Here is a 15,831-nt window from a genome sequence, read left to right on the forward strand (position 1 = left end):
AATGATGGTGATTTAGATGTGAAATTACATGTTTGAGACGCCCCTTGTCATTTTTTGATTAAAGGGTTAGGCATTGAATGTGTGTTGTACATGTTATTGGAGTGTTGTAATGTATTGTATAGGTCTTATGAGAGTTTATTGAATATGATCTAGGGGTAGTTTTAAGCTTATGGTACTTAGTTGTGATTTTGGACGCCCTAATTATATTTTGAAAGCAAAAAAATGAGTGAGTTTGCATTTTAGTATTCAACTTTTGATTGAGAAATGATTTGAATGTAAAATTAGTGTCATTAGCTAAAGTTTAGAAAAAAAACTTTATATAGACACTTATATTACCTCAATCAGACATCGGACAAAGAAATGGGGCACATCAGAAGTTCGGTTAGAAAATCTGCTATAAAAGCATGTGCTATCATAGGTGCTACATTTTACGCCGCATGCCTCAACATATTGTGCCAAAATCATTGTTTTTGCTATTTTGAATGCAATTTGATGTTATCTTACATTGTATGATGTTCATGCTTCCATGTATAGATTTTATTCTGATTTTAGTTTATAAAATAATTTTATAGCATTTTAAGTTTTAAAAACTTAAAATCTCATTTATGTAAATTTTATAAACTTGATAATTTATTTGGGTTAGTCCTATGATTACCTCAATTTTGGAGTTAATTGTGGATTAATAAGAGTAACCTGACAATTTGCATCCCCTCCCTCTTCTATATGAGGTTGAAATATAGCTTGTGTTCTTTAAAAATTCTTTTTACGTTTGATCACCATTAGGAATTTAGGCATCCATACGTGTATGATGTGCTGCTCTAATTTCATTTAGCGCATGGAAAGAGCTTAGTTGATCTCTCAAGTTTCCTTTCTCATTCTCTTTCTCTTATATCAGCTTGTGTGTTTGGTTGAGTTTTTAAGTTTGTGAACTTTACTTGCTGGTAATTTCTTATTAAAGCTAGCATTCCCTTTCTCTTATATCAGCTTGTATGTTTAGTTGAGTATTCAAGTTGTTGAACTTGTTGGTAATTTCTTGTTGAAGTTGGCATTATGAAAAAATTAGAGCATTTTGAGGATCCTAGTTTTGAGCATGTTATAAATTAGGATTAAGATGCAGTTTTACCTTTAAACTATTCTTGAAGGAGCAATGTTGCCCCTAAAGTATTCTTTGTAGCAATGTTGCCCTTAAACTAACCAAATTGGAGCAATATTATCCTTGCCGTTTAAAACGTCCATCACTGTATTTAGTGGGACTCACTTTTTATGAGTTAAGGTGTAATTTTGCCCCTAAACTATTTTCAGAGGAGCAATATTGCCCTCATGGTTTAAAAATCATAAAATTAAATAAAAATAAAATTGTAATAATATTAAATGTATATATAAAAAATAAAATTATAATAATGTTAAATAAAAATAATATCAATGTATATATAAATAAATATAAGAAAAAATATAAATTATAATTTTATAACTTGTTAAATATAAGTGAATCTTGGTTAAATTAGAAATAAGTAGACTCAAAAATATCTACATTTGCACTTATAACTATCGACATCTTTATAAAAAAATAGTCTCAAATCTTATTTTATATGTGTGAATTATTCAAAAATAAAGTTAGCTTTTAGTAGGATTAATTTTTAAAATTGTTAAGCTTTTTTTAATCTTATATTTAAAATCGTCTAGTTTTTTGAAAATCACTCCAGTTCCCACTTCAACTTCAATTTTTAGCTCAATAATGACTTAACTTTTGTCCAATCTAACTCAATTATGAAAATAATTTTTTTGTTCAAATTGAGTCATTAATGACAGCTTTGGTCAATAGTTATAGGTTCAGATGTAGATACTTTGAGTCTAATTATATCTTATTTAACCAAGATCTACTAATATTTGACAAGTTATAAAATTTTAATTTATAATACTATTAATTTATGACATTTTATTAACATACTATAAAATTTTTCTTATATTTATTTTATATATACATTTAATATTATTTTTATTTAATATTATTATAATTTTATTTTATATACACATTTAATATTATTATAATTTTATTTTTATTTAATTTTATGATTTTTAAATTGTGAGGCAACATTGCTCCTCTGAAAATAGTTTAGAAACAAAATTGCATCTTAAATCATCAAAAGTGAGTCCCACTAACTATAATAACCGACATTTTAATGGTAGGGACAACATTGCTCCGATTTGATTAGTTTAGGAATAATATTGCAATAATAAATAGTTTAAAAGCAATATTGCTCATCCGAGAATAGTTTAGGAACCAAAGCTCTCTCCATTTCTTTCCCTCCATTTCCCTCCACTTCTCACATCTCAATCATTCATAAATTTTATAATTTTAAAAAATTTATTTAATAAAATAATATGTATGGTTGAAATGAGGAGGAGTGAAGGGAAATGAAAGAAAGAAGTGGAGAGATCCTTGATCCATAATTTAAGAACAAAATTACATCTTAATCCTATAAATTCTGTATACGCTTTGGTCAAGTATATGTGGATCGATGAATGAGGAGCTTTGGTCAAGTATATGGATCGATGAATGAAGAAAACCCTCATTAATAGGATTCAATTTTTGTTGTTTCCGAATCCCATTTTCAAGTTCTTGTTATACTCTTTTGCACAAATGAATAGTGTGGGAATTTTGTGAAGAAATGAGTATATGAGCCACATCTTATGGTACAAATGGACTGGAATGAAACTGGCCTTTGAAAAACCCAATTGCAGGATTTCTTTTCTCGAGTAGATTTCATGACTTCTGGATGTTGACTTAATTTCATCTAAAATTATAATCTAAAAGCATTAAGAAAGTTTGTCCATGTTTAATGTGCTGGATTCACTGGAAAGTCAAAATAGGTATTGAATGCATGGTTTTGGACTTTTTGGTGATCCATAGCTTTTTTTTTTTTTTTCCTGTTTTATGTTCTGCCTTTTGGTATTATTCAACTAGGACTAGGATTAGCAACATGATGAAAATTCATGAGATATGGTTCTCTTTTGAGACACTTTATTGTGTCTCAATGTTTTTCCCCACTTTCTTGGGTTGGACCTTTTGCTAACAGTGTCTTAGTCCTTTTTCTTTTTTTGGTTTAAATGTTTTGCCCCCTCTTTAATTAATTTTGTTTCTTTAATGATTTGTTTCTTTTCTTTTCTTCAAAGCTCTTGGCAGGCAACGATGAAGAGTTGCTCCACGTCACCCTCATTGGATGTGAAGAAAAACTTATTGCAGAGGCAATCTTATAGAAGCAGCAGGAGTAAGAGAGCTTGTGAAGTTATTGAAAGAAGAACCTCCAGACGTCTAATGGAGGCCAGCAACCTGCTTGTATATGTACAATTTGATGTTTCTTTAATTTTTTTAGTACAACTTCACAAAGGTTTTGGAGCTATTCAGATGATCACACAAAGGATCTGATTGGTAAGGCTACACGTCTGATTGGACTTTTTTTTTAAAAAAAATTCATATAATTTTTTGTCATTTTTTTATCAATTAACTGTAATAGTTAACATTTTGTTAACAATGAGGCTAAATTACACCATTTTTAAACGTTAAAGAAAAACATTATCCAAAAATAAATAAATTTAGGATTCAGGAGTTCTTAGACATACTCCCTCAGTTTCTATTTGTAGGAAAAGCTATCACTTTTTATTTATTTTTTTATACAAGCAAAATCATCAATTTCAATAAGCATTTATTACATATTTTTTAAATCACTTTCATAATTTACGTTAATAAAAAAATAATTAATGCATGCTTATGTTGCTTAACATAAGATATTTTAGTCTGATTTTTATTATTTTTAAATATAATTATTATGGTTTACCAACTTTTTTAAATTATATAATACAGTTTTTTTTCTCTTATATGTAAAAACAGAGAGAGTATAATTTAGAGGCTAATTTACTCTTTTACTCTAAAATAATAACCCTTATTAATTCGTCCATCATTTAGTGCTTAACTTGTTTTGAGAATTAAATTCCAATGGATGCTTGGAATCTTCGTTAGAAATTGCTGCAGGTGGGACAAAGATGTGCAAACAACCACTTCATACTTTTTTTTTCATTACAATAAACACAATAATATAGCAATATTTAAATACAAAAATAACAGAAAAATCTATTTAAATTATGTAAATGATAGATTGATCCAACAAAATAGCATAATTTTTTTGGAGTTCTAAGGGATGTTTTTATCATTAGGAAATTATAAGAAATGATACTTTTGCCCTTTATTCATATTAAAAAATTTCACAAATTTTCATTCACAACTTTTATTAATATATTAACAACTTTTTTTTCTAAATTATAATTTAATAGTTATTCACAAGTCTTGATCTTCAGGTCTTGATGTGCATCAGATGTTAAAAATTTGTAACTTTTCATTGATAACTTTTATTCTTATATTAACAACATTTACTTCTAAATTTGCAACAATTCAATAATCATTCGTAACTTCACATCTATAAGTCCTAATATACATCAGGTTGTTGAAAATTCACAACTTATCATTTACAATTTTTGTTTTTATATTAACAACTTTTATTTTTAAATTCACAATAATTCAAAAGTCATTCGCAACTTTGCATATAATAGGTCCTAATATGTATCAAATGTTAAAAATTCACAACTTTTATTCATATATTAAGAACTTTTGTTTTTAAATTTGCAGCAATTCAATAGTCATTCGCAATTTTAAGGATTTTTATTTTATTTGAGGGCAATTTGATCATTTTCTTTTAATTCCCAATGATAAAAAAATCGCATGAGACTTCGAAGAAATTATTATTTTGTGAGACCAATCTATCATTTACATAATTTAAATAAATTTTTTTGTCATTTTTTCTACTTAAATAGGCCACTTTATTTAAAATAACATATCTATGCCGCCTCAAAACTAAAATATTATTTTCAGGCTTTTATTATATCTCATTATGATATAGAGCTTTAGAAAAACACACGCATTCAACAAAGGGTGCACAGTGATCAGGTTATTGGGCAGGGAACTCCATAATTCATCTCCAACCAGATTTATTTTACTTACTTCGTGAGATTGTGGTTTAATTTTTTAAATAAATATACACTACATAAGTATTTAAATTTAAAAATTTTATTGTTAATTAAAGTTCTACTTCAATTATAATGTTAACAATTTTTCTTTAGAAATTTGAGAAATTTTAATATTGAAATGCTAGTTTCAATTATAAGGACTTTAAGGATTTGGGAAATAATGTGTAATAATTAAAATATGCTTGAAACAATATTAGCATTTGTCATATCCAAAAGTAAATTAATTTTTAGGCCAAAAAAAAAATTGTAACCTGATTTTGTGAAAGAACATTATAGGTCAAAAAACATAGGAAAAATTATTATAAAATCTCCTTGAATTATATAATAAAAATTTGATCTTTTAAAATATCATAATTCTAATGAAGTTTCTACAGACTTTTATATTAATAAATTTTAAATTAAAAATATCATTTTATCTTTATTAATAAATTGTGATTTCTTGTTCAATTATTACGATTTCTTGAATAAAAGTAGTTATTATTCCTTAAAAAAATAGTTAAGATTAAGACTTGTTATTTTGAAAACTTTTTTTTTAATAAAAAAATTATAATTGATAAATTGTGATTTTTTATTCAACTCTTGCAACTTACAAAGCAGAAGTTGTTGTTCTTTAAGTTGAAGTTATGATTGGGGCTTGTTAATTTAAAAAGTTTTTCAATAACAGAAATTATATTTGATAAGTTATGATTTTTATTCACTCTTGTGATTTACAGAATAAAAATTATTATTTCTTAAGAAAAAGTTGTAATTGAGTTTGCTATTTTTAATAAAAGTAAAATAGTTTTTTAATTTTTAAAATTTATTTACACAAAAATTTTTAAAACTTCAGTGAAATTATGACATTAAAAATATTAAATTGTTATTTATATATTTAAAAAAAATTATTGTTTTTTTTTTTTCAAAATCATAAGCTCAATCGGACTGGATGTGGATGAGAATAGAGATTGTGAGTTAGATTGTGAGGTGGAAATGAATGGCTGATTTCTCCCCCCTTTCATGAATTGATGATATGTCGCTCTCATTGCCGTTCAATAAATCCTCCTCTTACCAAATCCATGTACGTGATATGAGAGAGACCATTAGAAAATCATTCAACTCCACAAGTATGTTTCTTAGACTCAGCTGATCTCAGCCAATGTGGGAAGTATATTTAAACAAGTATTATTTAATTTAAAGTTGTATACATCATATTTATTATTATTATTTTTTGGCCAAAGATATTTATTATTATTGAAAGCACGGAAAATACTGAGTTAATAAAATCACGCCGAGAAAAAATTTATCTAGTAGTCAGTGCTCGACTTTTTTGGGAATTTCAAATGCTCCAAAGCTTCGTTCGAAATTATATTTTTTTTAGAAAGATTAATCTATAAGTCCTTCTAGATTTTTTGTAATTTTGAATTAAGTTCATATAGTTTATTTTATTTTAATAAAACCCTTATCATTTAAAGTATTAAATACGTTAGTTCCTTAAAGTTAAAATTATTAATCGATATTGACTTTTTCAAAATAAAAACACTTTTAAAATTTATAAAAAAATTGATTTTATACAATACTTACATTTTTTATTTTTTATGAAAATTATATATAACTTAACAATTTTTGTTAATTAAAGTTCTACTTCAATTATAATGTTAGAAATTTGAGAAATTTTCTATTTAAATGTTAGTTCCAATTATAAGGACTTTAAGAATTTGGGAAATAATATGTAATAACAAAAATATGCTTGAAACAATATTAGTAATTGTCATCTCCAAAAGTACACAGATTTTGTGAAAGAACATTAGAGATCAAAGAACATTGGAAAAATGATGATAAAATCCTCTTGAATTATATAAATAAAAATTTAATCTCTCAAAATGTCATAATTTTATTAAATTTCTTACAGACTTTTATATCAATAAATTTTAAATTAAAAAGATCATTTTACCCTTATTAATAAGTTTTATTTCTTGCTCAATTATTGCAATTCTTTGAATAAAAGTTATTATTTCTTAAATAAGAGTTGAAATTAAGACTTGTTATTTTAAAATTTACAAAAACTACAATTGAAAAATTGTAATTTTCTATTCAACTCTTGCAGTTCACAAAATAAAAATTATTATTCTTTAAGTAGAAATTATGATTGGAACTTGTTTTGAGAAGTTTTTCAATAACAAAAATTACATTTAATAAGTTGTGATTTCTTTTTCAACACTTGTGATTTATATAACAAAAATTATTATTTCTTAAGCAAATGTAATTGGATTTGCTATTTTCAATAAGAGTAAAATGATTTTTTTAACTTCAAAAATTTTCTAACACAGAAGTCTCCAGAAATTTCAATAAAATTATGGTATTTGAAGAGATGAGATTGTCATTTATATAATTTAAAAAAAAAAATTATTCTTATTTCCCAAAACATAAGCTCAATTGAACTGGATGTGGATGAAAATAAAGATTGAGAGTTGGACTGAGAGGTGGAAATGAATGATTGATTTTTCTTGACCAAAAGTCTCTCCATTTCTTTTTTTTTTATTTTTCTCCACTTCTCCCATCTCAACCACACATAGTATTTTATTAAATGAATTTTTAAAATTAAAAAATTAATGAATAGTTGAAATAGAAAAAATTGAGAGAAATGGAGAGAAAAAAGTGGAGAGGTTCTTCCCCCAATTTTCCCCCCTTCATGAATTGATGGTGCGTCCTTCCCACTGCTTTTTAATAAATCCTCCCTTTACCTAATCCATTTGCGTGAAATGTGAGAGACCATTAGAAAATCATTCAACTCCACAAATATTTTTCTTTGACTCAGCTGATCTCAGGCAATATGAGAAGTATATTTTAAAAAAATATTATATAAAGTTGTATGCATCATATTTATTATTTTTTTAGCCAAAAAAGACAATTTTATTAATCATCAAAAGAAAGTAATACAAACTCTAATAGCCAAAGCCAAATTAAGCACTCAAAAACACCAAAAAAAAAATGCAACAGCAAAACAACACAAAAGCACAGTGACAAAATTCAACCAATTCCTTCTTTATCGAAATTAACCACAGCACTATAACAGGTTGCAATTAAAAAAGATGGTATATCAGTCAACCAAACAGGTTGCATCATCTTCTTTGCACCAAAGGTTGCCAGCATATCAGCAACTCTATTCCCTTATCTAGAAACAAGAGAAAATGACACATTCTGCAAAGTTAATAAAATCACGCCGAGAAATAATTCATCTACTAGTCAGTGTTCAACTTTTTTGGGATTTCAAATGGTCGGAAGCTTCGTTCTAAATTATATATTTTTTAGAAAGATTAATCTACAAGTCCTTCTTAACTTTTTTAATGTTGAATTAGGTTCATGTAGTTTATTTTATTTTAATAAAATCTTTATAATTTGATCTATTAAATACATTAGTTCTTGAAATTAAAATTATTAATTGATGTTGACTTTTTCAAAATAAAAACACTTTTAAAATTTATAAAAAATTTCTTTAATACTTTTAGCCAAAACATTTTATTTTATACAATACTTCCTTTTTTATTTTTTATGAAAATTATAAATAACTTATATATATATATATATATATATTAAGTTATTTAGAAAACATAATCTTGTTATATAAATTTTGAATTATAAAAATTATGAAATTAATTCTTAATTATATAATCTTTTAATAAACCTATAGAAGTCCTTAGTTTCATTTTTTAAAAGAGAAAATTAAAGGATTTTAACAATCAGATATTAACACATTTAATCAATAAAATAATAAGGACTTGATTAAAACAAACAGATTACAAGAACCTAATTCAAAATCATGTAAAATTATGTGAATTTTTGTATATTAATTTTTGTATTTTTTGTTTAAAAACAAAGGCCACAACTCTCGCTTTGAATTTGTTTCCTCTTTTTTTTAAAAAAAATAATGGTAGAAATTTGCAACAATTGTAAATTTATAATGGTAGGAATTGGAAAATAAACATAAAAAAGTAATAGATCGAAATTAGCTAATCATTTGGCATAAAATAGATGTCTCATAAATCAATTTTTTTATTTTTTTTAATTTCTTTATTTTTTAAATATATCATGAACTGATATATAAAGTTATATTAAGTTCCAATCAATCACAATTACATGTTATATATTCAATCAAAATTTTATATTGAACCACCTAATCCTAGTCTTGTTGGATGCAAATACCGCGTCTTCGTGTCATCAACTTCCCACTTTTGTTTTCATTTTCATTTGCACCTCTATTATTTTTTTAACATATGGAACTAACATAGCAATTGTGATTTAAATTTTAATAAACTTTTTCCACCGTTGGTTGCTTGTACATGGCATTAAATTATTATAAAACTATTGGTGAGAATACTTTAGTTGATAAAAATTTAGCTCACAATCTATTTAGTTGTGGATTCAAATTTTATTATTGATATAAGTACCTAGTTATTTTTTATTGTGCATAGATATTCTCCTATTGAGTTATCCTATTTGAGGCACAATTTGATATTAAATATGAACACATCTTCTAACGAGGTTATAAAGACTTTATTAGTAGATGATATTTTTTGTAATTGTTAGTAGGTAATTTATACGTACTTTTGTAAGTTATTTTAACTTAAAAGTATGTCTTAACCATTGATGAGCCATAAATCCAAATCACATGTCTGTCAAGATATTTTTATGAAATATTTTTAAATTTAAAATTATTTTCTAAAATTTCAATTTCAAGTTCCGAAAATAATTTTCTTACAGATTTTATTTTTTAATCTTATAATCATTATTAAATAATAATTTTAAATTTAATATTTTTTGTAACAAAGTTTAATATTTTCAGTTTAAACAAATAATATATTTGAAAAACTAATATAAATCATAGATAAATAAACGAATGTTATATTGTAATTTTATTTCAACATAAAATTAAATAAATTAAGGAAAACTATTTCAAAATTGATTCATATATTGTAAGAATGACTAAACTAATAACATATTACTGTAATTTCAAAGAATAGTGGGAGCTAAGCCGGCAATTAGAAAAAAGAGAAAAAAAGAAACTCGAGAACACAGGTCAATTAAAAATATTCGTTCCATGTAACATACATACATACAAACACATATACATATATCTATCCATCTATTTTCAAAGACCCAACCTGATCGATGTTCATGCTTTCACGCACCTTACGGTCCTCACGACTTCGTATTGCTTGCTTTAATCACTGGCTTCGTCGGTTTGATCACCTCCTTCCATTTCTCTTCTGAGCTCTACGTACTTGCTCAGTGACTTCACTCAATCACACCTTTGGCAATCGCTGGAATGTCATTTCCTTTTCTTTCTTTGTTCGCTTGTTTGTTCATCTTTGTTGAGGAGCTGTACGTTGTGGCTCATCTTGTTTTCTGTTTACTTTTCCTACCTCAGAAAAAGTTGTTCTAGTATATACCAGAAGAAAAATCCCAAAAAAACTATAAAAAAAACAAAAAAAAAATGCAGTTTCTTGCGGCCTTATTTGGGAAAGCATTGGATGTCTTGGTGCCACCTGTTCGACGTCATGTGGGTTACCTTTGCAGCTACAGAAGCAATGTTGAAAAGCTGAAAGAACATGTTCAAAGGGTGAAAGTTGAAAAGCAGAGTATGAATGATCGAGTTCAAGAAGCTGAGCGAAAGGGGGAGAATATTCAAGAACGTGTTACCAGCTGGCTGACGAAGGTGGATGAGAAAATCACTGAAATTGATGTGTTTCTGGAAGATGAAGGCCATCTGAAGACCGGATGCTCTACTGGTTTTCCCAACTTGAAGTTAAGGCATCAGCTTGGTAGAAAAGCGAAGATGATTCCACAGTGTGTTGATCTGCTTCAACATGAGAACTTCACTACAATTTCTTATCATTCGGAGCCAGAAGCAATAGATGTTGCTCTTTCTGACAATGGGTATGAATCATTTAGCTCAAGAAAAGCTATTATGGAGGAGGTTATGAATTCCCTGAGAGATCCCAAATCTAAAATGATTGGTATCTATGGGCAGGGAGGTGTTGGCAAAACCACTTTAGTTAAAGCAATTGCAAGGAAAGCTGAAGCAAAAAAGCTATTCAATCTTGTGATTATGGTAAATATAACAAGCACTCCTGATGTAAGAAAGATTCAAGGAGAAATGGCAGACATGTTGGGGTTGAGATTAGATGATGAAAGTGAGATTGGAAGAGCAAGTCGTTTGCGATAAAGGTTGAAGAAAGAGAAGGAGAATGCCCTCCTCATTTTTGAGGATCTTTGGGCTAGATTGGACTTGAATATGTTGGGTATTCAGTTTGAGGATGATGATGATAGCAACTCATTGAGAGAAAGGAAGTCCTCTAGTGATTCCAAAAGTTGCAAAATTTTGTTGACCTCTCGAAGCAAAGATGTGTTGTTGAGCGAAATGAATGTAAAGGATTCAATTTTCTCTTTGGAAGTCATAAAGCAAAAAGAGTTAAAGAAGTTGTTTGACAAGGTAGCTAGAATAACTAATGAAGATTTAGAGTTGAAATCATTAGCAGCTAAAATTGTGAAGAAATGTGCAGACCTACCCTTAGCAATAGTTGCAGCTAGAAAGGCTTTAAAGAAAAATCAACACAAATTTGCATGGGAAAATGCACTACAACAAATCGAAATGAATGGAGTACTAGAGCCTGTGGAGTTTTCTACAAAGTTAAGTTATGAGCAATTGAAAACTGAAGAGCTCAAGTCTATTTTCTTACTTTGTGCTTGTATGGGTGGGCATCCTTCAATTATGGATTTAGTAAAATATTGCATTGGCTTGGGCATATTTCAAGGAGTCAACTCAATAAAAGAAGCCCGAGATAGAACAAATACTTTGATCAACAAGTTAAAAGACTCAAGTTTGTTGATGAATACCACCTCCTATGATTGTGTCACTATGCATGATATGATTCGTGATGCTGCCCTATCAATAGCATCTAAGGAGCAAAATGTGTTCATACAAAGATATGGCAAACTCGATCATTGGCTTGACAACAATAGCTTTGAAAGGTACATCTCTATCTTATTACACCATTGTGATTTCATTGATGAGATTCCAAAAGTGATGAATTGCCCTAGACTCCAAGTCTTCCATCTTGAATGTAAAGATCCTTCCTTGAAAATACCAACAAAACTTTTTGATAGAATGGGAGAATTGAAAGTATTGATATTGAATGGTATGGATCTATCACACTTTCCTTCTTCAATTAAGTGCTTACAAAAGCTTAGAATGCTTTGTTTGGAGTACTGCATGCTGGGTGACAACATGTCTATCATTGGAGAGTCAGGGAATTTAAGAATTCTTAGTCTTTCAGAATCTTGGTTTAAATTTTTACTAAGTGAAATAAGGCAGTTGGATAAGCTACAATTGTTTGACATTAGTAATTGTGCCCAACTTAAAGTGATTCCATCTAATGTGATGTCAAAGTTGAATAGGTTGGAGAAGTTATATATGGGAAATAGCTTGATTCAATGGGGTGTTGAGGGGAAAACATTCAATAATAAAATTGCTTCTCTTAATGAATTGAGTTATCTTCAACAATTGAGAAGTTTGGACATACATATACCGGATATCATAGCTTTGCCACGAAGCTTGTTCTTTGATAAATTAGAAAATTACAAAATTGTGATTGGAGACTCCAACATGATTTTGTTGGAAGATGGAGAGATTCCTACTAAGTATGAGGCAACAAGAGCTTTGACACTACAACTAAAAAAGGGCAATAACATCAATTCTCTAAGAACAATCAAAAATTTGTTCAAAAGCATTGACCAATTAATTTTAGGGGAAGTAGATGGTCTTCAAAATATTATCTTTGAGTTAAGTGTGGAAGGACTTCCAAGTCTTAAACATTTAACCATTATGAAGAACTTTGAAATCTAGTATATAATCTACTCAACAGAGTGGCAATATCAAGCATCAGCTTTTCCCAATTTGGAGTCAATGTATTTGTACAAACTAGAAAGCATAGAGAAAATATGCCAACTCACAGATGCCTCTTTTCATAGTTTAAAAACCATCAAGATCAAAATTTGTGTTCGATTGAAAAATCTCTTCTCATTTTACATTATTAGACTTCTTGCAAAGCTTGAAATAATTGAAGTTTCTCAATGTGATTCTTTGGAGGATATTGTTTCTATAGAAGGACTAGAGAATACTCGCAATAATGCAAAAGAAGATAGCATTGAGTTGCCTCAATTGCGCTCTTTGACGTTGCAATCTTTACCAGCATTAACTTGTTTCTACGCTCATGACAAGATGGTTCCATTCTTTAATGCAAAGGTATGAAATGTTAGGAATTATATTTTAAATTATATACTCAGGTAAATGAAGATGGCTTGGATTTTGGAAGTTTAATCTTATTAAATTTAATTTGTGTAAATTATATTTTTAGTGCTTTTAGAGATTGCAATATTTTTTTTTGTTCTTGTAGATTTCACTTTCCAACATAGAGAGCTTGGAGTTGTCTTCAATCAACATTGAGAAGGTATGGGGTGACCAACCTTTGCCAAGTCCCTGCTTCCAAAATCTAACAAAATTGAAGGTTGACAATTGTGGTGGTAATTTAAAATATTTGTTTTCACTATTAAAGGTTGGGAGTTTGATGAAATTGTAAAGCCTTATTGTTACAAGATGTAGAAGCATGAAGGATATATTTAACCCAACAGACATTAGTAAGGTAAGTATACATTACATGTGAATTTATTATACACAAAACTGGGTATTGCTTCTTCTTTTTTCCTTATATAAATTTGATTACAAAATGACAACTTTGGTCCATGCATAGGAGGTTGATGTCTTTTCACAATTGAGGAAATTTGAAATTACCAACATGGAGGAGCTAAAAACCATATGGCATCCCCAAGCTACCCTACATTCCTTTGGCAATCTAGAATCTTTTTTTATCAATCATTGTGACAAACTTGTCTCTATTTTCCCTCCTTACATGGTAGGAAGATTTCCTCATCTTGATAGATTGAATGTTTGGTGTTGCAAATTAATCGAAGAGATTTTTGACCTCCAGCCTACTCCATAAAAAAGTGATGGGAATGATACATGCTTGCGATCTATCTCTTTAATCTCCCTACGAAAATTGAAACATGTTTGGAATAAAAATCCTTAAGGAATTGTTGGCTTCAAAAATCTACAAGATGTTCATATCTATGGATGCCCAAGCTTAGAGTATCTCTTCCCTTTTTCCATTGCCACTAATCTTCTAAAACTAGAGATATTTAACATATCAAATTGTAAGCTAATTAAGGATATTGTAGCCAAGGATGATGCATCAAACAGAAGCAACTTCATATTTAAGTTTCATAAGTTAACCTCACTTTTATTAAAAGATCTACCAGAACTAAAGTCTTTCTATCAGGGAACACACACTATAGAGTTCCAAGTATTGACTTTGTGGTCTCTATAATGTTGTGAAAAGTTGGAAGCATTTAGCATGGAAACAGCATCACATTTAAAAGGGCAACCAGTTCTCTCCGCTTTACTCAAGGTACAATAACAACACAATTGACATTACCCCTTAAATTATATACATTTTTTTCTAAAATTAATGCATCTTTACACACACTTGTGTCATGTTCTTTTCATAATACATGATTCTACAAAATTGAATGTGTATGAACTTAGGATTTTCTGCAAACCATTACACCTCTTTACAACCACACCAAGTATATCTTATATGTCATTGTATGTTTTTCTAAAGTTATACTTTCTCAATATGATTTTTAGGTGATATCCATGTTGGAAGCACTAGAAATGGGTCCAAAAGAAATGAAGTGGTTGCGAAACTCCATTGGCAATAATGTTTATCAAATGCAGAATATAAAAAAACTTCAGCTTAGAAAATTGAGCAATATTGAAATTCTCTTTCGGCTCCTTGATAGATGTCCTAATCTAGAAATCCTAGATTTGTCTAATTCTTCCGTCAAAGAGGTGCTGCCTAAAGGAAACAATATTTCCCTTCAAAAAATTGGAATGATTGTATAACTAAAGGAATTGAGATTATTTTATTCAAATCTTCCTTTGAATTTAGGAACTGAAAATGACCCCATTCTTCAAAGGGCTGAGCTGCTGAAGTTATTTGCATCTGGCCATGTGATAACATTACTGCCTTCTTCTATATCATTCACTTGCTCGAGACATTTGGAAGTTAGCTATTGTAAAAGATTAAAAAATTTGATGGCACCATCAACTGCAAAATCCTTGGTTCAACTTACCACAATGAAGGTTGATGAATGTATAATGATGGAAGAACTTGTGACAGTGGAAGAGAATGAAGAAGACAAAGAAGATGAGATTGTTTTTGTCAAATTAAAAACTTTAGAACTTGTATCTCTAATAGTTCTCACTAGTTTTTGCAATTCCATGAACAGTGTTGTCTTCAGGTTTCCATCTCTTGAAAGTGTGATAGTCAGAGATTGCGCTAAGTTGAAAAAGTTCTCTAATAAGAGTACAAGCACACCATCTTGAAAAAAGTTAGTGTAAGTTTTAAAGGAGAAAAGGGGGATAATTGGTACTGGGAAGATGATATAAATGCTACAATTCAAAAGATTTTCATGGATAAGGTGCACAATAATTTATTACTTTAAAGTTTCTGTATATATTCCTTTCCAATTATTTTTTCCTTCACTTTTATTTAGAGAATTTCTTACACTATTATTAGAGATCATAAAATAGTTTACATGCACACAAGAGCAGAATTTTCATTAACTTTTTTATTAGAACTTACACAAGAATTCTTT

At 28.5% G+C, this 15,831-nt stretch overlaps 1 protein-coding gene across 1 annotated transcript; it reads left to right on the forward strand.

The window, feature by feature from the left end:
- Positions 1-11,350: 11,350 nt before the first annotated feature.
- On the forward strand, positions 11,351-15,489 carry LOC129297228 (probable disease resistance protein At4g27220). The gene is made up of 6 exons (XM_054935592.1): positions 11,351-12,756; positions 13,153-13,360; positions 13,512-13,565; positions 14,511-14,579; positions 14,819-15,022; positions 15,463-15,489. Exons 1-6 carry the CDS (start codon positions 11,351-11,353, stop codon positions 15,487-15,489), a joined length of 1,968 nt encoding a protein of 655 aa, XP_054791567.1.
- The last annotated feature ends 342 nt before the right edge of the window (positions 15,490-15,831 follow it).

Source organism: Prosopis cineraria, unplaced genomic scaffold (genome assembly GCF_029017545.1).
Source record: "Prosopis cineraria cultivar Desert tree isolate PC_DT_omini unplaced genomic scaffold, ASM2901754v1 PC472, whole genome shotgun sequence".
Lineage (NCBI taxonomy): Eukaryota > Viridiplantae > Streptophyta > Magnoliopsida > Fabales > Fabaceae > Prosopis > Prosopis cineraria.